Here is a 19,582-nt window from a genome sequence, read left to right as displayed (position 1 = left end):
AACAATATTATCTTTCTTTAAATACTGGTTAACAACAACAACGGCAGCATCAGCAGTAGGAAAAGCAACAACATATTTTTTTCTAGATGAACATCATGCCATCTGGGAATATTATGAAAATTGGAATATTTAGAGATGGAGGACAAGGAAACCACATTATTAAACATTTTGTTTTTTACTGCAGGCATGTTTGGGATTATTTGGTACACATTTTGGCTATTGCAGGCCTATGAGTGCCCAGCTGCTCACCCAACCATATCCAGTGAGGAGAGGACCTACATAGAGACAAGTATAGGAGAAGGAGCCAACGTGGTTAGCCTCAGTGTAAGTACAGAGGGAAAGATGAAGACTTGTCTCTTTTCCACTTATCTTAGTGATTGTGTTGTCCTCTTAAAAAAATAATATGTCAATATAGCCGCTAAAAATCTCATGGTGTTTTTACTCTCTAGAAATTTAACACCCCGTGGAAAAGATTTTTCACATCATTGCCTGTTTATGCAATCATTGTGGCAAATTTTTGCAGAAGCTGGACTTTTTATTTGCTGTTAATAAGTCAGCCTGCTTACTTTGAAGAGGTCTTTGGATTTGCAATAAGTAAGGTAAACAGAGATGCTTCAAATGTTCTTGAACTTTAAATCCCTTGCTTCGACTGAGAAAATCTTTGCATGACAAAATAATTAAATTACTGATCAGCATTCATAACAGTTCTATGACACCTAATACCCTAGAGGTCAGACAAGTTCTACGTTTTGGGCACGGTATATATAGCTATTAATTTCTTCTTCATAAGGATCAGAGCTATATTAAACTGCTTTTAAAGACTTATGTTCTATTCGATTTCAAAGTGGTTTCGAAGCTAAATTCAAGACCTTCATATTAGGTAAGGATAAAAAGATTTGAAGGTAAGATGTTTTTGTGGGTTTTTCCCCCCCAAATTACTCAGTGAGTAGCTGACTACTCCTCTCTCTGTAATGGCAGAGAGAGTTGTTATAGCAATAACAACCATTGCCTTGTATGGTTTACAAAGAACCTCTTTCAATGTCCCCAGCCATTGTCATTAGGTTGTCTGTGTTTTGGGAAGGAAAAGGGTAGATGGTAAAACATAAACCATCATCATGAAAGATGCAACCTCCTTTGTATAAGGCGGAGAACAGTAGCCTAGGAGAGGTCGTTTTGTGTGTAGCTCCAGGTACTGTCTGAAGTGACCTTGGAGGAGCTAGAATAGTCAAGTCATAGTGGCGCCATCAGTGAGCGCTCACTCTGCTACAAGTGTTTGACTAGCATGTGGGGGCACTATGGGAGGTGCTGGGGCCTCTGTGATGAATACGAGTCTTGTCTGTCCTCAAGGAGCTTCCGATCTGGTCGGAGATACAGGTCTGTACTTAAAATCATTCACTCATTCATTATTTATTACAAAATTCAGGCCCATCTGGATCCCAGGTAATTAGATAATTAAACTCGATCGGGGCAGGAGTGGAGGGGACCCAGAGAATTAGGGAAGTGCAACTCTCCATAGCAGCTAAAAATAGTTCATTTCTTCTTTTTATTCCAGGTGGGTCTCCTGTCAGCAGTCCCCCACATGGTTATGACCATCATTGTGCCTATTGGAGGACAATTGGCTGATTATTTAAGAAGCAGGAAAATTTTGACCACAACGGCTGTCAGAAAAATCATGAACTGTGGAGGTACTATGGACGTCATAGGTGGCTTCAGGAGCCTTTACAGAATGAGATGAAACTGAGCTGCAGAGCATATCTACCCATTAGAAAGGATCTTGGGGCTCCTGGGATGGCTCATTTGGTTGGGAAGCCAACTCTTGGTTTCAGCTCAGGTCATGATCTCAGGGTTGTGAGATCAAGCCCTGTGTTGGGATCCATGTCAGTGGAGAGTCTGGTTCTCTCCCCCTCTCTCTCAAATAAATAAATAAATCTTAAAAAAAAAAAAAGGAAGAAAGAAAAGAAGAAAGGATCTTAAAGGCTCCTAAGTCCATCATCCACCAGTTACTTGAGTGCCTATCATGTCCCTGCCAACAGGTCCTCCAGCCCGTGCTTGTGCGGCCTGAGATAGGGCAACTTAGCTGGTAAATCAGTACACACCCCCAACTGCAGAAATGCTTCTTTTGTCTACTCTTAAGCCAAAGTGAACTGATTTCCTGTGACAATATCTTTATCATTTGTCCTTCCCATACATCCTCCCAAACACATAATCCTTTGCTTATGTAGTTTATTCCCTTATCTCTTTCCCTTTCTACACAAACAGGTTTTGGTAAGAAACACAAGAAAAATATTTTATCCAAATAGTCTTCTTTCCTCTCAGCTTATGCTTGTGTATGCGGTACACACACACACACACACACACACACACACACACACTCACACACACACACCCCCATCCTCTTTTCTGTATTTATTTCATGCTTTATGTTTTGATTTGGCAAAGACAAGGAAGCTGGGTGATTTTCCAAAAAAGGTAGGTAAAAGTAATCGTGAACCCCTGCCATGTTTATGACTGCTTACCTTTTTTAAACCTTCCACTTTTTCCTTATCTCTTTTTGTTTTTGTGTTTTAAATTAGTATTTATTGGATGCTTTCTGTGTGAGACACTAAATGACATCTTTTATACACATTATCTTATTTAATCCTTATAACCATGCTGTGGTTTACAGTGAGGAAACTGGAGTAAAGAGGAGTGACTTGCTCAAGTGGCAGATGTTGTGCAAGATCCCAGGTCTGTCTGAGCTCATTGCCAAAGTCCCAGTCACTGCTACTACTCCTCCTCGGGACTGGGCGGGGGTGTTAGGGTGGGCAGGCAGGAAGTAGAGAACAGTGCCACCTATGGGTGAAAAGTCACAGGAGCTACTACGTTGGAAAGGAGGGAACAGGTGGACAGTCACTCTAGATTAAATGGGTCAGGGCCATTTAGAAATGAAGAATACACAGAGATTGCACAAGGGCAAACATAATATGGTCCCACAGTATTTCAGGTATAAAGTCTGACCAGGGAGTTGGGAATAATGTGTTGGCATCAGGTGTCCATTGACGTGAACTTTTTTACAGGAGACTGAAGGTTGGCAGGTGTGGACCTGCTCTCTGGCAGGTGAGAGGTGAAGCTCTGGGGCACTGCATTTATGGTAGCTGAGGTAAACAGATTGATGTTCCCCCCCCACACACACAAAATGTTCAAGTTCTAATTCCCAGAATGTGTACTTATGTTTCCCTACATGACTAAAGGAACTTTGCAGATGTGATCAAATTAAGGATCTTGAGATGGAGAGATAATCTTGGATTATCTGGGTGGACCCAATTTAATCACAAGGTTCTTTCTAAGAGGAGGCAAGAGGGTCAGAGTCAATGAAGGAGATATGATGGTAGAGGCAAACATCTGAGATATAGCCAAAAGCCAAGGAATACAGTCTCTAGAGTGGAAAAAGCAAGAATGGAGTTTCCCTAGAGCCTCCAGAAGGAACACAACTCTGCTAGCCTCCTGATGCTAGCTCTCTAGGGCCCATTTTTATCTTCTGACCTCCAGTACTGTACAGTAGTAAATTTGAATGTTTTAAGCCACTAAACTTGTGATAGTTTGGTACTGCAGCAATCAGAAACTAATATAGGAGCCAAATTTTCCTCCTCTGGTTATCATGTTCTGCCCCAGCTGAAAATCTCCCTCCACACCAGGCCCTGGATATCTCTTTCCATCTCTGACTCCGCTCATTCCCTTGCTCTTTACTGTGAGCTCTGCACACCTTCACCTCTCACCTAGTCCTTACCACATGTCCTTCCACATGGGTTCATCTTCCCTCTTGTGAAGTTCACATCAACCTTCAGTGACTGTTCCTTCCATTGCATACACTTGGGTGGTAACTCATCATGTTAGCTATCGTATTATAGCTCTTGCAGGAAAGTGTTTTAGGCAGAAGGAACAGCATGAACAATGGCCCAAAGGCAGGCATGAATGTGGCATGCCAGAGAGCAGAAGGAAGGAAAGTCAGAATGGCTGGAGCTTAAGAGTAAGACAGAGGGTGACGAGATGGGACTGCTCAACTAGGGCCAGATCTTGGGAGGCATTGAGATATGCATAGAGCTTGGATTTTTTTTTTTTTTTTTTTTTTTTTGGAAATACCCTGCAAAGCAAATAGAAGGTTTAAAACAGAAAAAGTGACATGATCTGATTTATGTTTTCAAATCTGAAGACTAGAACATAGAACACAAGAGTAAAAGAAGGGAGACCAGTAAGGAGGCCATTTCAATTATTGTGTTGAGAGAAGATGGTGTCTTTAACTAAAGTGGTATCAATGGAGATAGAGTGGGATGGGTTTCTAAAGTCTCTGAGCCCAACTCTCTTCTTTAAAATCTGAATAATAGTATTTACTTCCAGTGATTGTTACAAATGTGAAATGGGACAAGGTACAAATGCACCTAGCATGGGTCCAACATATAGAAGGTTGTCAGCATATGTTAGTGCCTTTTTCCTCCACTGTGTTTAAAACACTGACAAAACAGAAGTTTGTCTAAGGAGACATTGGACAACTACCTGCTATTCAAATGTATCTTTGATGGCCAAAACTATGTAATCTCTTAACCTGGAACTTGAAGAAAAATTCTGGATTTCAACCCCACTTGCACAACTGTTTCTCAAGCCACATGCCTTGAAGACTCTGAACATATTGTATAGGACTGTCTTGTTCGTGTTTAATTTTACCCCAGTCACTTCAGCCATTGTTCCGCCATAATTGACAGTGGCAGTGTTGGGTGGTGGTGGTGGTGGTGAGAATTATCAAAGATTTTAAAGAGCTAATGAAGTGACTGTTGAAAATAAACCTTTTTTTGTTCCAGAAACTAGAATGCAAACATAGAATCTCCCTAGCTTCTCTCCCATCTTTAACAAACAAACAAAACAGCAACAACAAAAACCAACCCAAACCCCCTCACATGTCTTTTCATGTCATTTTATACTTTGAAATAGCAGACTAGTGAGTTCTACATTGTATGTCTTAAAGATGGTTGTCTTCTTTTGCTTATATGCAAAGATGCTAGACTAGAGATAAATACATGAAGAGAGAGCTTTGTGCCATCACTGAGGAAGCCAGATTGATTTGGACATAAGGAAGCATTTGCATGATCTTCTAGAGAATTTAGTTGGTTTCATGTTCTCAAAGAGGAAATACAGAGGACATTTCTCATCCTCTATCACACATTTCCTAGAGTCTGTCACCTTTTTTTCTTTCCACAGACAAGGGATGTTTGCTGCTAGAATCACTTAAAGCAAACAGATCACCTAAGACATGAAGCTCTGCTCTACTTCATTCTCAATCAGGGCACATTTCCAAGCTCCTCAAAAACAGATGTCAAATCCTTGTACTTCCCTCTATAGTACATGTAAAGCGTGACTGAGGTAAAAAATTCTAGTCTGGCTGAATTGGTTGCCTGTGTGAACTTTTAGATTGTTTAATATGAAATGAACATTTTTCTCTGACCTTTAAATCCTAATTCTGTTTCTCTTGTCAGCTCTGATAGGTTCACTTTCAAGGTCTCTTGTTTACTGCTGAAGTTCAAGTTTTATCCTCAAGCTCCTGAAATATATAGTCCTATCTATAGCATTTTTTTCAGTAGGAACATTTAAGCTCATAAATGTTTTTTTTTTCTTTTTTGAAATCTACTGACTATTTGGCAAAGATCATTTTTCTTCCCTTATAGATGAACCAATGTTTCATTCATAAGTTTTATTCTTCACAAAATGTCTCCATTCTAATTGTTTGGAGGAATTAATTTTTCGGTACAACTTTTGTCTAGAGTGTTAAAATTAAAGAATTTTCAGCCAGATGCCTTCTTATTTAAGACAGGGCACTTCTAAAGCACATCAGTTAGTGTATAAAACACTAGCAATTGTCCTTTATATTTAATTTAAAACGTTGAAACAAAATTGATAACAAGTAACAGTGGTATAAACCCCACACTTGAGAAATACTGCTGTTTCCATTTCAAGTGAGTCTTTTTTAAAGATTTTATTTGTTTGTTTGTTTATTGGGTGTGAAAGCAGGGGGAAGGGCAGAGGCGGAAGGAGAGATAGAATCTTTAAAAAAAATTTTTTTTAAAATTTTTATTAACATATAATGTATTATTAGCCCCAGGGGTACAGGTCTGTGAATCATCAGATTTACACACTTCACAGCACTCACCATAGAACATACTGTCCCTAATGTCCATAACACAACCCTCCCCCCCCAAAAAAAAACCTCAGTTTGTTTTGTGAGATTAAGACAGGAAATACAGAATCTTAAGCAGGCTCCACACCCAGCATGGAGCCCAAGGCAGGGCTCCATCTCATGACCGTGAAATCATGACTTGAGCTGAAATCAAGGGCCAGAGGGTTAACTGACTGAGCCACCCAGGAGCTCCATCATCTGATTCTTTTTAAGTGACCATCTAAAGAAATCACCGATGCTTGCCTTGTTTCTTTGATAGTTTTAAGAAAATGAGCTCAGAAGGTAAGCAATTTACCAAGGTCTACAAAAAGCGTTTTGGCTTGTATTTCAACCTGTCTTGACTCTGGGTCCCATTTTTATCCCCTTTGCATTAATTTGTTAAATATTACTTACTAAGTGATACTACATGCTAACCAGGGTCTGTGTTATACATTTGGTATCTTTGTGGGGGAGGCAGAAACACAAATGAAAAATTACAAAGCAATGACGAAAATTTCTGTAAAATTAGTACGAAGAAAGAGATGTCAGCTTCACTGATGGGGGTGGGGGAAGGGCAGGATTGCTGGGGAAACTTCCTAGAAGAGGCAATGTTTGAATTGGACTTTAAAGGATAGTAAGTTTTCTCCAGAAAAAGAGAAGTAAGTGGTAGGAGAACAGTATCCTGGGCAAAGGAAGAGCCTGTGGAAAGACATTAGGGGCATGAAACAAATTTTGTGAGTAGGAAATGGCTCATGGATCTGCTTGACTACAAGGAGGGTTTTATATGGCCTAGGGTCAGAGAGATGAGGGCTCGCAGATGGAACAGCAGGAAAGGCTTATTATATGCACTATAGTGGTCATGTGGAGCTCTTGATGAAAGTTTTGTGTTTTTTTTTTAATTTATTTTTTTAATAGATTTTATTTATTTATTTGACAGACAGAGATCACAAGTAGGCAGAGAAGCAGGCTGAGAGAGAGGAAGGGAAGCAGGCTCCCTGCTGAGAAGAGAGCCTGATGAGGGGCTTGATCCTGAGCCTGAGATCATGACCTGAGCCGAAGGCAGAGGCTTTAACCCACTGAGCCACCCAGGTGCCCCTTGATGAAAGTTTTAAGCAAAGAGTCGATGGTCTAGCTTTGTGGTTTAGAGAGACTGATGTGGAGAATGGGTCGGAAGAAGGAGAGATGGGGAGACCATAAAAGGAGCTGTTGACGTTGTCCAGGTGAGAGGTAATGGGATCAGGACAAGACAGTGGCAGAGGAGAAAGCAGAGGTCAAATTGACGTCTGTAGATTTGTCTGTGAAAGCTGAGGAAGAATGAGAAGTATCCAAGATGATTCTGAGATTTGAGCATTTGACTTTTGTTGGCTTTTTTCTTTTAAAGATTTTATTATGTTTTTAAGTAATCTCTACACTTAATGTGGTGCTTGAACCCACAGTCCCAGGATCAAGAGTGGCATGTTCCACTGACTGAGTCAGCCAGGTGCCCCACTATGCTTATGTGATAGGCACTGTATTTGATGCCTTATTAACCCAATTTCATTCACTCTTCCAGCATCCTACAAGGTTGTATTATTAGCACCATTTGGGGGATGAGGCATCTAAGAAGTGGAGTGACTTGTCCAGGGTCACATAATTTGTGATTTGTTGTGGAATCTGAGCCCAGGCTTATCTGACTCTAAAGTCTGGGTTCTAAGCACAGGTGGACAGATTAATTGAGGGAGCAAGAGAGAACATGGTGGAGGTGAAATGGTGGTGGTGTTCTTTGTTTAGAAGTAAAGAATAGGGGAACAGAGACTTGATGTGAGTATGTGGGCTTTGAGGTGACTACAGAACAGTCAGGTGATGTCTGGAATCAGCAGACAGTCTCCAGAATGAAGAATCATTATCTTCCACCTCCCAGGACACTTCATATACCTGAAAATGGCACTTATATCATCTTTCTGTCTGCTGTTGACTGAACTCGGATGTGTGTATGTGTGTGTGTTTTGTGAGAAGGAACATCTTCATAATTTCCTCATCTTTTATTGTACTGGATTCACTTATTCAGAATGAAAGGAACAGAAAGTACTTTTGTCCTGCTGTACTTCTGTGCAAGTATCTCAACGCTTTTATGAAGCAGGCTGAGAGCTTAGCAAACTTCTAAAAAGGGAAGAATTTTGCCTTGTGCTTTACAAGAAGGGAGGTTCTGGGGGGTTTTGTTTGTTTGTTTTTTTTTTTTTTGTTTTTTTTTTTTTTGTTTTTTTCAGATATTCACCACAGCTTTCTGGTCATTTCTGGCAATATATGTTAGAGTGTTGTCATTTTTTTTTTCTGTGAGTGGCCATTACTTATATAATCAAAGGGGGATCACAGACAGTATATTAGAGAGTTTTAGTAATCTAGAAATGGCAGGGGGAACTACCCACGAAGCAACTGATAATAAATATTCCCCATCCCAGGGGCATCACTGGAACATGCTGGAAACATTCAGTATTCACAGTGCACCAGGGTTTAGGTTGGAAGGCTCACAGAACACCTGGGTAATGTTAGTATAGTCATGTAATCAGGAAGCACCCAGGTAATATTGCTAGCAATGGGCTAGAATGTAGATACTAAAAACTTAGGTCTATGGAAATAGGAATAGATTCTTATTTGATAAATATATGAACTGAGCTGACTGACATGGAAACAATATGTTTTTTTCTCCCTGCTGTTTCCCTTTGCAGGTTTTGGCATGGAAGCAACCTTGCTCCTGGTGGTTGGCTTTTCCCATACCAAAGGGGTGGCCATCTCCTTTCTGGTGCTTGCTGTAGGATTTAGCGGCTTTGCTATTTCAGGTGAGGTGTGCTTTCATTTTCCAAATCTTTTCTACAGATTCAGTGAGTCTTGGGAGGAAGAGAGAGAAAAGGAATATTCTACCACTTTCTTTTAGTAGCCAAGCCATTCTCAAGGAACAGGCTCTGGGCTAGAGAGTTTCATCATGTGGGAATGATAAGCCCCCTGAGTCATGGGCAGAGGCACAAGCACATGCCCCAGATGAAGTGGTCCCTTCATACTTCAAGACCAGGTCACCCCATCTCATAGAAGCTCTTGTAGAATTTTTGATCTTCATTTCTAACTAGAGAATGGCTAATATTAGCTCAAAAGTCAGGTGATGTAGTCATTTGACATCATGTTATAAAATCCAAAGGTTTTTTTTTTGTTTGTTTGTTTTGTTTTGTTTTGTTGTTGTTGTTGTTTTAGAGTGGAAAATGTCTTTAGATTTTGTCTTCTCCATGGCTTTCGGTTTCTAAAGAAGGAAATGCAGGTCTAGAGAAGGGAAGTGACTTTCCTAACAGGCGAGAGCAAGTACTAAGAATAATAATGATGCTAGTGAGAGCTAACCTTGACCAAGCGCAGACTCTGTTCCTGGGACTGTTCAAAGCCCTCTGTGGAATTCTTACACTACCTGAGGTGGCCTCAGTCTCCATGTTTCATAGGAGTAAAGACCAGTCTCTCCATGTTTCATAGGAGTGAAGACCAGTCTACTTAGGGTGTGTGAGAGGCCAGGACACTGTTATATCATGTTTTGGGGCTTCAGAAGCCCCCTATGCACAACTGGACAAAAAAGTAAAATTTAGTTGTTCTCCTACTTTAAACCAGACTGTCACTCTGGCAGTGATCACCTACTGGACACTCTACACAGATGATGTGTATGTCACAACACTTTGAAACAAGTAGGTAATATCACTAGTTTACCGAGGAGGTACCTAAAGCTCAGAAAAATCAGATCTTTTTCTACTGTCATATAGTTGGTAGCAAAGGAAGAAGTAAAGTGCAGTTCTGTCTGGCTCCAAGCCTGTGCTTTCTGCTGTTCTAGGCTGCCTGAAAGATCAGAGTAAGAATATCCCGGAACAGAAAAATATGGAACCTCTGATAGTTTTTTAAACCATCCTAAAATAAAGCCTTGATCTTTTCAAAATAAATAGAGCTGTTGGACAATGAAATTGGGGGAAGGGGGGGTCTATTTTAAAAGTAGCATGCAGCTAAGAAATTGGATTTGGAGGTGCATAGACCTGATTTTGAGGCCTCTCTTTACTTTTTGCTATTTATAAAAGAAAAAAAATACTAAGTTATTTAAATTCTCAAGCCCTGGTTTCCTCACTAGAAATTGAAGAGGTATAATGGCAACCTCACGGGGGTTGTTGGGAGATGGCCATGAACTTGAGATAATTCATGCATTCACTTACATTTCCTATGAGCCAGGTGCTGTTGGCAGCAGGAGGGAGAGTATAGCAGAAAAAAAAATCACATGCCATCCTCATAAAGTTTACATTCTGGTAGAAATAAAGTGTTTGAAACCCTTAGTTCAGTGCCAGATACACAACAAAATTAACAAGTATTCACTATTGTGAATTGTGTTGTTGAGTCATTATTCATTCACATTAGCCCAGGGCTTCTCAAACTTTGAGGCACATACAAACCACCCCAGGACCTTGTCAAATGCAGATTCTGATTCAGCCCGAGATTCAGCATTTCCAACAAGCTCTCCAGCACTGCTGCTGCTGCTGCTGATCTATGGTCTATACTTTGAGTAGCAAAGATAAAGCCATCATGACTTGTTTCCAGTAGATGTGGAACACCTTTCTCTGATAGCTCTGTGATGCAAAAGGGATTCATATCCTGTGTCCAGAGATAATGAAATATTTAGGCTTACATTGTTCCTGGATTGGCAATTACACCATGATTGGAAGAAAACAAACCCAATATACCAAAAAACAGCCCCTGCCTTTTTTCTTTCCCTCTTTCCTTCTTTCCCTCTTTCTTTCCTTCCTACTTTCTTTCTTTTTTCCTCTTTCTTTCTTTCTTTCTTTCTTTCTTTCTTTCTTTCTCTCTCTCTTTCTTTTTTTGACAACCCAGTGAGAAGGATATTGCTGTATCCATTTTACTAGTGAGGACACTAGAGTTTAGAAAGGCAACTTAACTTGCCCATGTAAATTGGATGGCTGGGATTGGAAAAATGGTTTACCTGATCCAGCAGTGACACTGTGGGAGGGACAAGGGCCCTGGGAGCAATTATTCCTCAGCATCTGCTATCTACCTACTTTATAAGCAGTTCATAGGGATGCCAGGGATGATGGTACCATTCAGGAACTGATTATCAACAAGAGAGCTGACGCAGGTGGGATTAGGAAGATACAGGAATGGGTGATCCTTATTTTGAGAAATGTCCTATGTAGAGAAGAGAGACTCTCCTAGCTTGTGTGCTTTTTTTTTTTTTTTGTATCCACTACAGTATCTCAGTTTCTCAATGATTTTTTTCTCCTAAACACCAGGGTTGTGCAGCTAGAAATCTAAATGGCTTTTCTCACATTATCTTTAGCTGAGCACAGATGCCTAGGCTTTGTATCAGAATATAATACTCAACGATCATACTAATTGCTTCTTATCTCTGGGTTCTTTTCTAATAAAGTGTTTATCGCTTTCAAATCATCAGTAAGATTAATTAATCTTGCAGCTGTTTTACATTCTGATTGTCTGCCACTTTGATCTGAAAGAGAAGGTATATTTATTACAAAAAAGGTTTTCTCAAAATTCTTCCTGAATTGGAGCTAGGGAAAAACAACCAATGTGCCAGATTAGGGCAAAAAAATTTTTTTTTAAATCCTATTTTCAGGTTCTTTGCACAGAATAGAGAATTGAAAGGCAAGGCAAAGAAAAACAAAAACATGAATAAGCAAAACCTACAATCTCTTGCTGTAATTTCAATGGCTCAAATGCATAATTAATTATTTATCAAGTGCATACTATGTACCAGACACTTTGCCAGTTCAGGTAAGATAGTGGTAAACAAGACAGATGGATAACCAGCTATAAAGAACGTTCATGTTGGTTTTCACTTCTATGTATCATGTCCTTAGCATACATTATTTAAGTTAATTCTCACAATTTTATAAGAATGAGTATGCCAGCCCATAGAGGAAGAAACAGAGGTTCAGAAAGTTTAAATCCTTTGTCCACGTTTGCATCTCAATCTGCAAGAGGCAGATCTTTCTGACTCTAGAATGCTTGCCTGGGCAACACTAGTAGAACTGGTTCTGGGGGCAGGTGGCCTCCTCCTTCGGAGCCTAGCCCCTTCTCCTGCCTTTGCTCTTCCCCCTTCATTCCATTCGTTCATTTTTTATTTTTTAAAGATTTTATTTATTTGTTTGAAAGAGAGAGCATGAGCGGAGGGAGCAGCAGAGGGAGAGGGAGAAGCTGGCTCCTCACTGAGCAGGGAGTTTGGGCTATATCCCAGGACTCTGGGATTCTGAGCTCAAGGCAGGTGCTCAACCGACTAAGCCACCCATTCATTCCTCTCTCTTGATAAATAGTGAGGTGTTGGCATCTTATTGTTTTACCATTCCCAGGAGCATTATCATCCCATAGAAGATCTCAAAGAGAGGGAGATGCTCAGCCCAGCAGCTGCAGCGGGTGGTGTCCTCCTGGTGGTAGCAGCGCTGGTTAGCAGAGCTTAGCTGCTTGCCAAGGGCTCTTGCATGCATATTTCCTGAGGCTCATCTCACAGCATCTTTTGGAGTTAAGTAGTCATTTTACCCTCATATTAGAGAGGAGAAAACAAAGCCCTAAAACTTACATAAGTGGTAGAAATAAGATTGAAATCCAGATTTACAAACTCCAAATCAAGTATGTATGTGAAAGTCTTTTGCAAGTTACAGAGGATTCTGCCAATGTTTGTGCAAATATTTGTTATCAAAAAAGGACCTTTTCCATTGTGCCATGTGGCCACCAAGACAGGCTCACCTCCCGTGGCCTTTCGGGAGTGAGTTAAGGACTAGGAGGGAGGGTTTTATAAGGCCAGGTTTGGTTCTAATCATACTGTCAACAATCATTGCGGTTATTTACTCTGAGTAAATGTGATCCTTTCGATTTTTTCCGTATTGCCCAAAAACACTGTTATTTTGGAGTTCCACCTAGGAGCACAGGTGTCACAATTCTCTCCATGGAGAACCCATGGGAGCCATTGCTGGTCAATCACAGTACATTTTTCTTCTACGTGCAGGCACACCTGACACTTCTCAACCCAGCTGTCTCAGGAGAGGTGTTCATTAGTCATATGGTCAAGGAAACTAAATAGATAGGTGAGAGTTAGGAAAAGCTGTGTTGTTACCAAAATGTTCTTGACTCTGATTTTGAGATTTTGGCTTCACTGTAGGTTTTAACGTCAACCACCTGGACATTGCCCCCCGCTATGCCAGCATTCTCATGGGGATCTCAAATGGAGTGGGGACCCTCTCTGGAATGGTCTGTCCCCTCATTGTTGGTGCAATGACTAAGCACAAGGTAATGGTCTCCTTTGGGACTCTGGGTTGCAGTATCAGAGGACTGAACTACTGTGCAAACTTGAGATCTCAAGGCCCTACCCCAGCCTGTAAATGTGTATGTCTTTGACCTTGGTTGAATCATTTGAATTTTTTTTCTCCTCCTTCTTTTTTTTTAAAAAAAATGTTGTTTATTGATGACAAGAGGGCTGATTGAGGTCTGGTTCCACATTTCCTCAAGGGGTGTGTATTGCGGGGGGTCGGGGAGAGAAATGGACATCATAGGGACTATTTAGAGATACAAAGAAGAAACTGAGGTGATCAACTCAGGATAAATAATTGACCCAAGATTGTTTTATAATTCTAGGTAATTAAACTTTATAGCCTATTCCCATCTATTACTTAGCATGTTCCAGTGTAAAGATATTAGTGTTGTTATACTTCCTTATTATGAAGAAAATGAACAATACATTAATAGCCTTATCTAAGAACCTTCAAGGGTGGGGCACTCAGTCATAACTGAACCTTTGTGTATTTAGAGGAGGGTGGGTAGTAGAGAAGAGCCCAGATCTATCCAGAGTTCAACCAGAGGCCACATGGTTTCTTAATCCCTGTCACTGAAAAGGTTTTAGGATGCTGCTTTGCACAAATAAAAATTGTCTGATTCTTTGGAGTTTTTACCTGACTTTTCTTAGTTAGATTGCCTATTACTAACATGATTTTAGAAAGTCAGCTTCTTGGAGAAAAAAATGTAGGTTAACTTTCCTCCTCCTCCTCCTCCTCCTTCTTCTTTAAGAGAAAAGGAAGGTGGGATTTGGGGGTTTTATAGGCAGAAGTTCTGTGTTCTCCCTCTCTGTTCATGAGATTGTGGGATGGGTAACTTGACCACTAAATCTCAGATAATGACTTCACCTAACTTTAAACACAAATTCCCATTATTTTTTGATTTACCGTATCTTACACAGATAATATGATTAAAGTAAGCTATTGACAGTCAAGAGTGTACAATTTCACAATTCAAATATTGTTATGTATCCAACAGTAAGCAAGAGGGAGACCTCTGATATTTTAAATGGTGGGTTCCTAAAGCAAGTTTAATGTAACCTACCATATGAATGGAAACCCCATTTGTATATTTAAAAGACCCATGAAATGGCGCTGCATGTATTCTTACATATTATTTATTTTATTTTTATTTTTTAAAAAGGTTTTATTTATTTATTTGAGAGGAAGAGAGAACATGATCGAGAGAGAGAGAGAGAGAGATCACGAGCAGGGAGGAGGAGTAGAAGGAGAAGCAGGCTACCTGCTGGGCAGGGAGCCCAACAAGAGACTCAATCCTAGGACCCTGGGATCATGACCTGAGCCAAAGGCAGATGCCTAACCTACTGAGGCACCCAGTCTCCCCCATATTGTTTATTTTAAAAAGTAGTTGTCTAAATTAAAAATGCACATTCATGGTTATCTCTAATTTCTGTATTCACTGTTGTGTTAATTTTCATTTTTTAAACATGCAAATTCTGTTTGGCTCCTGGGCTGTCTTCTGCCACACACCTTCCCTAGAAGCACAGCATTGCAGTTGGGTGTGGGCAGGAGATTTTGTCCCCGTAGAAGCTCCTAGAACAAACTGTTAATCTCTATTTTTGGCTAAAACACATTAATTGTTACTATATTTCCTTGTCTAGACCCGTGAGGAATGGCAGAATGTGTTTCTTATAGCTGCTCTGGTGCACTACAGTGGTGTGATCTTCTATGGAGTCTTTGCTTCAGGGGAGAAACAGGAGTGGGCTGACCCTGAGAATCTCTCTGAGGAGAAGTGTGGGATCATTGACCAAGATGAATTAGCTGAGGAGACAGAACTCAACCATGAGAGTTTTGCAAGTCCCAAAAAGAAGATGTCTTATGGTGCCACCACCCAGAATTGTGAAGTCCAGAAGAAATGGAGAGGACAGAGGGGCGTGACCCTTGATGAAGAAGAGCTGACATCCTACCAGAATGAAGAGAGAAACTTCTCAGATTCAGCCTAAAGTCTGAGGGGCACTTCCATTTCTCCTTACATAGAGTCAGAAAGTATCCATACCTATTGCCTTCCCTATAGCCCGGCTTGCTAGAGGGTCAAATATGGTGATACTGGAGGTAGGAGGGAGGAGAGAGGAAATCTAATCAGCAATAGAGAAAGATAGGAAAATATCTTGCAATGACATGTTAGGGTATGGAGCTCACTCTCAGTTGACAAAATGGGGATAAATATATAATTTTTTGGGTTGGCAGTTGGCTCTTCTCAAAGAAGTGTTCTGAAAGTTAGGTTGAAAGTTCAGTTCTCAAAGTACTGAACTTATTCAGGAAGTAATGACTAGAAGAATAAGGGAGACAGTACCATGCTGTTCAAAGAAAAACCAAAGGAACTGAGAATATTTGGCCTGGAGCAAAGAAAGCAGTAGCTGTCTCTACATTTCCGAGGGCAGCCATGCAGAAGAGGGTTTCCTATTCCCAATAAAGGCCACTGCTCATGGAGGCCCTGCATTGTGCCAGGTGCTTTATAAACATTGTCATTTAATTCCCACACTGCTATGACAAATTTCTTGCCTTCATTTTACAGCTAAGGACGCTAAAGCAACAAGATATTGATTTACCCAAGGGCCAGGGCTGAGATTGGTGGGGTCCAAAATAGGTGGCAGTTTTGGGGAAGAAGTTTTCACCTCAGTGTAGAGAAGACTTTTTTTTTTTTTTTTTAAGATAATGAAAACTAAAACTCAACAGGGTTGTCTTGGGGATAATTCCCTATTTTGGCAGACATGAGGGATGGGAAACATCTGGTTTGGTGTGAAAGCATTGCCACTGTATGAGGGACTGGATTCAAAGATCCTGAGTTTGGAGAGAGGTTAAAACATAACAAAGAAAAGAAAGGAGAAAGAAAAAAAAAAGAAAGAAAGAAAAGGAAAAAAGCTAAATAAGATAGCTATATTTTCAGGAATCTGATGTCCAGAATGGCTGAGAGGAAGTAAGCAAGGGGTTGGCTAAATTTTGACCCTTCATGGCATCAAGAATTTAGTTAAATAAATAATGCCCCAAATTACTTATACATCTTTAAGACATTCAGTAATTCAAGAAGTAGTTTCATGTGTTTTATTAGGTAAAATTCTCTTGGAAGAGTCTTCTGTTTTAAAAAAATGTGTATCTTTAGCCATTTTTGCTAGTGATATTTGGAACTTTGATTAAACTATGCACAACTATGGTTGAAGTATTCCTAATGATTGTATTTGGAATGTTATTGGGAAAAAAACAAAAATAACATAGTAGTAATTATATAGGGAAATGAAATGAAAGCACCTGTAACAACTAGACCTATAGCTGATCTTGAAATATTCATCTTTGATCACATAAGGCAGTAATATGGATATTCTCTGGATATATTTTAAAATCCAATGTTATTTTAAAATTTAAAGTTGGCATGTAAGGTACTGTTTGAAAATAAAATTGTTTTCTTGTTCATTGGTTTTGAAAATTTTGTTCCTACTTTCAGAAGAAAAATATGTCAAAGAAAAATTATAGATTTACTTGTAGTTTATTATAAAGTGTTTTTTGTAAGTTCTACCACATACATTTCTTGTTGCTAGTTGTATCAGCCGAGTTGCAAAAGGGTAATTTTGGGAGCAAAAGAGAATTGCTTGACTCTCTAGTAAATAATATCCTGTATGTCATTGGTATATAATTTGTTATATCTTTAAATCTCTTTAATGAGTGAATGCATGTAAGTCCCATACAACAGTTCCTGGCATGTAGAAAGTGCTCAATAAATATTAACTATTATCATCATTATCATCCTGCAACCTTTCTGGAAACTTTTCAGTTGAAAAGAAACCATGCTATATACTTTTCATCCATCAGCCATAGAATTTGTTGTGAAGATTGTGCTGTTTTCTACGTTAAAAAAAGAGAGACAGAGAAATTTACGGTAGCTAGTGTTTTATTTTTTCTTCTGTTAATAAAGTCAAATAACTTTTAAAAAAACTCATGATAATCCTTGAGGTAATATTGAAGATTGCAATACAAAGCTGTATTTGCTCCATCATTTAAAGTCAATGTCATATGCAGAAATCCCACATTTTGAGAAATCAAAGCATTTAAGGTGCCTGTAACTTGCCCTTCTAATATTAAAGAAAGAAAAAAGAATGGAGCCCTGGGTCATTGTGTTGAAAATGAAAACACATTATTTTGTTGTGATGGGTTTTGCAAAGATTGCATCGCACAGATAATTACATTCGAACACCAGACAGATGCAGTTTTCAGTCCATGTATATTTTGCTACAAATATCCATTTGTAGGTTAACCCAGGAAACAAATCATAAATTCAGCAGAAGGGATGGGAAAGCCTGAAGTGTTGGATTCTTGAGACAAGAAAGGCTTGACTTTTTGTAAAGAACGCAAGTCTTGGAAGACTCCTAAATATGACTAAAAAAATTATTCGAGAAATCAAGACACATTTGTTATCCCTGTGTGGATGTTAAGTTCAACAGGTAAGAACTGGAATATACTGTTTCTCTTTCACACTGCCTCCTTCTGACCCCCAACACACCTGTTCTGTCTCTGTTTCTTTTCTCAGCTAATCACATCACTCTTTGCTGGAGCCAGGAATCTTGGAGTCATTTTTGACTTTTAAAAAAGTAATTCTTTCTCTCTGTCTTCCCTGCCAAATCTATTTAATTTTATTTGCAGTCTGTGATCAATGTCTTACATTGGTTTTGGAAAAATTTCAGCTGTTTTCTGATACTGCTTTTGCTTCACCTGTGTGCAATTTCTAAGAGTCTAGCTAAATGGACGCTGGACAGGATGTGGGACAGTCTTTTCCATATCTCTTCTACGTTTTCTATATTTTCTAGACTTTTCCTTCTTTCTGTATCATTCTGGATATCTTCCGATTTTTTAAAGTTCTTTATTTCTCTCTTCAGCAAGGTCTAATCTGATAAAAAGAAATCTATTGTGTTGTTAATTTCAGTTACTGTATTTTCAGTTTGAGAATTTTATTGATTCTTTCAAAGTTCTACTATGTCTTTAAAGAAATATTTCCTGTTCTCTGCTGAAATTTTTCAATCCTGTATTTTATTTCTTGGAACACAGTAAGCTAATTATTTTAAAGTCTGTTCAGTGCCAATATCTGAAGACCATGTAATTCTGTTCCCATTTTCTGTGGGTTTTGCTGATTCTTGTTCATATTATCTTATCTTGGTCTGTACTTGGTTTTCTCTGTATCCGAAATTGTATTTGAAAAATTATTTGTAGAGGGGCGCCAGGTGGCTCTTGTGGTCATGGGATCGCCTAGGGCTTCACACTCAGTGGGACCTCTGCTTGAGATTTTCTCTCCTTCTCCCTCTGCCCTTCCCCCAATCATGCTTGCTCTTGCTCCCTCTCTAAAATGAATAAATAAATAAATCTTAGAAAAAAAAGAAAAATTGTTTGTAGAAATGATTTTAGGTTTAAAATAATACCTTTTTCCTCTCTCTGTCCAGAAAGGATTTTTGTTTGTTTTTTTCCAAGAGCCCAGAGAGTTTCCATTTGTGAAATCTGAGAACTTCTGGGCCACCCAGATGACTCAAAGCTGGGCTACAGGTAGCATGAAGGCTCTTTTACTCTCATTTCAACTTCATTCCTAGATTATAGCACATCAGGGTCTCAACCCACCCTGCTGTGCATTACTTTGGGTCTATACCAAGCCCTCAAACTGCTTAGCTATCAAGCACTGGCTTTGTTATAATTAACAAATGCTCCCAGGAGAAAAGTGGCCTCAAATGCCAGGCTCACTTCTCAGGACTTTTGTCTTCACCCAGATGGCCAGATGGTAGCCGGGAAACTTTTCACTTCCATGCTGACTCTCCAATGCTGTTGAACAGACAATAAAAAAGAAAATTTTTTTCCTCAGCTTTTCTAGTGTGAAGGTTCACCTGAACTATGTAGCCTGTCATTAATGGACAACAAAGTCCTTTTTAATTTTATTTTCACAAATTCTCCTGAACAGATTTATGTCTCTAGAGATAGTGTGGTAATAAACCTCAAATCTCAGTGGCTTAATACAGCAAATGTTGATTTCTCTCTGATGTTGCTAATTGAGTGTGGGTTTAGTTGG

At 39.5% G+C, this 19,582-nt stretch overlaps 1 protein-coding gene across 2 annotated transcripts in view; it reads left to right on the top strand.

Annotated features, from left to right (window-relative positions):
* Positions 1–17,397, top strand: part of SLC17A8 (solute carrier family 17 member 8) — a 57,770-nt gene extending 40,373 nt beyond the window's left edge. For both annotated transcript variants that reach the window (XM_046010761.1, XM_046010760.1), the window contains exons 7-12: positions 185–324; positions 450–599; positions 1,553–1,685; positions 8,887–8,997; positions 13,356–13,483; positions 15,147–17,397. In XM_046010761.1, coding sequence (XP_045866717.1) covers positions 185–324; positions 450–599; positions 1,553–1,685; positions 8,887–8,997; positions 13,356–13,483; positions 15,147–15,488 — 1,004 coding nt within the window. In that variant the 3' untranslated portion in view covers positions 15,489–17,397. The remainder of the gene's footprint in view (positions 1–184; positions 325–449; positions 600–1,552; positions 1,686–8,886; positions 8,998–13,355; positions 13,484–15,146) is intronic.
* The last annotated feature ends 2,185 nt before the right edge of the window (positions 17,398–19,582 follow it).

This window comes from Meles meles, chromosome 7, assembly GCF_922984935.1.
Source record: "Meles meles chromosome 7, mMelMel3.1 paternal haplotype, whole genome shotgun sequence".
In the NCBI taxonomy this organism is placed as follows: Eukaryota; Metazoa; Chordata; class Mammalia; order Carnivora; family Mustelidae; genus Meles; species Meles meles.
Note: the sequence above shows the minus strand (reverse complement) of the source record. Positions and strands in the feature narration are given on the sequence as shown.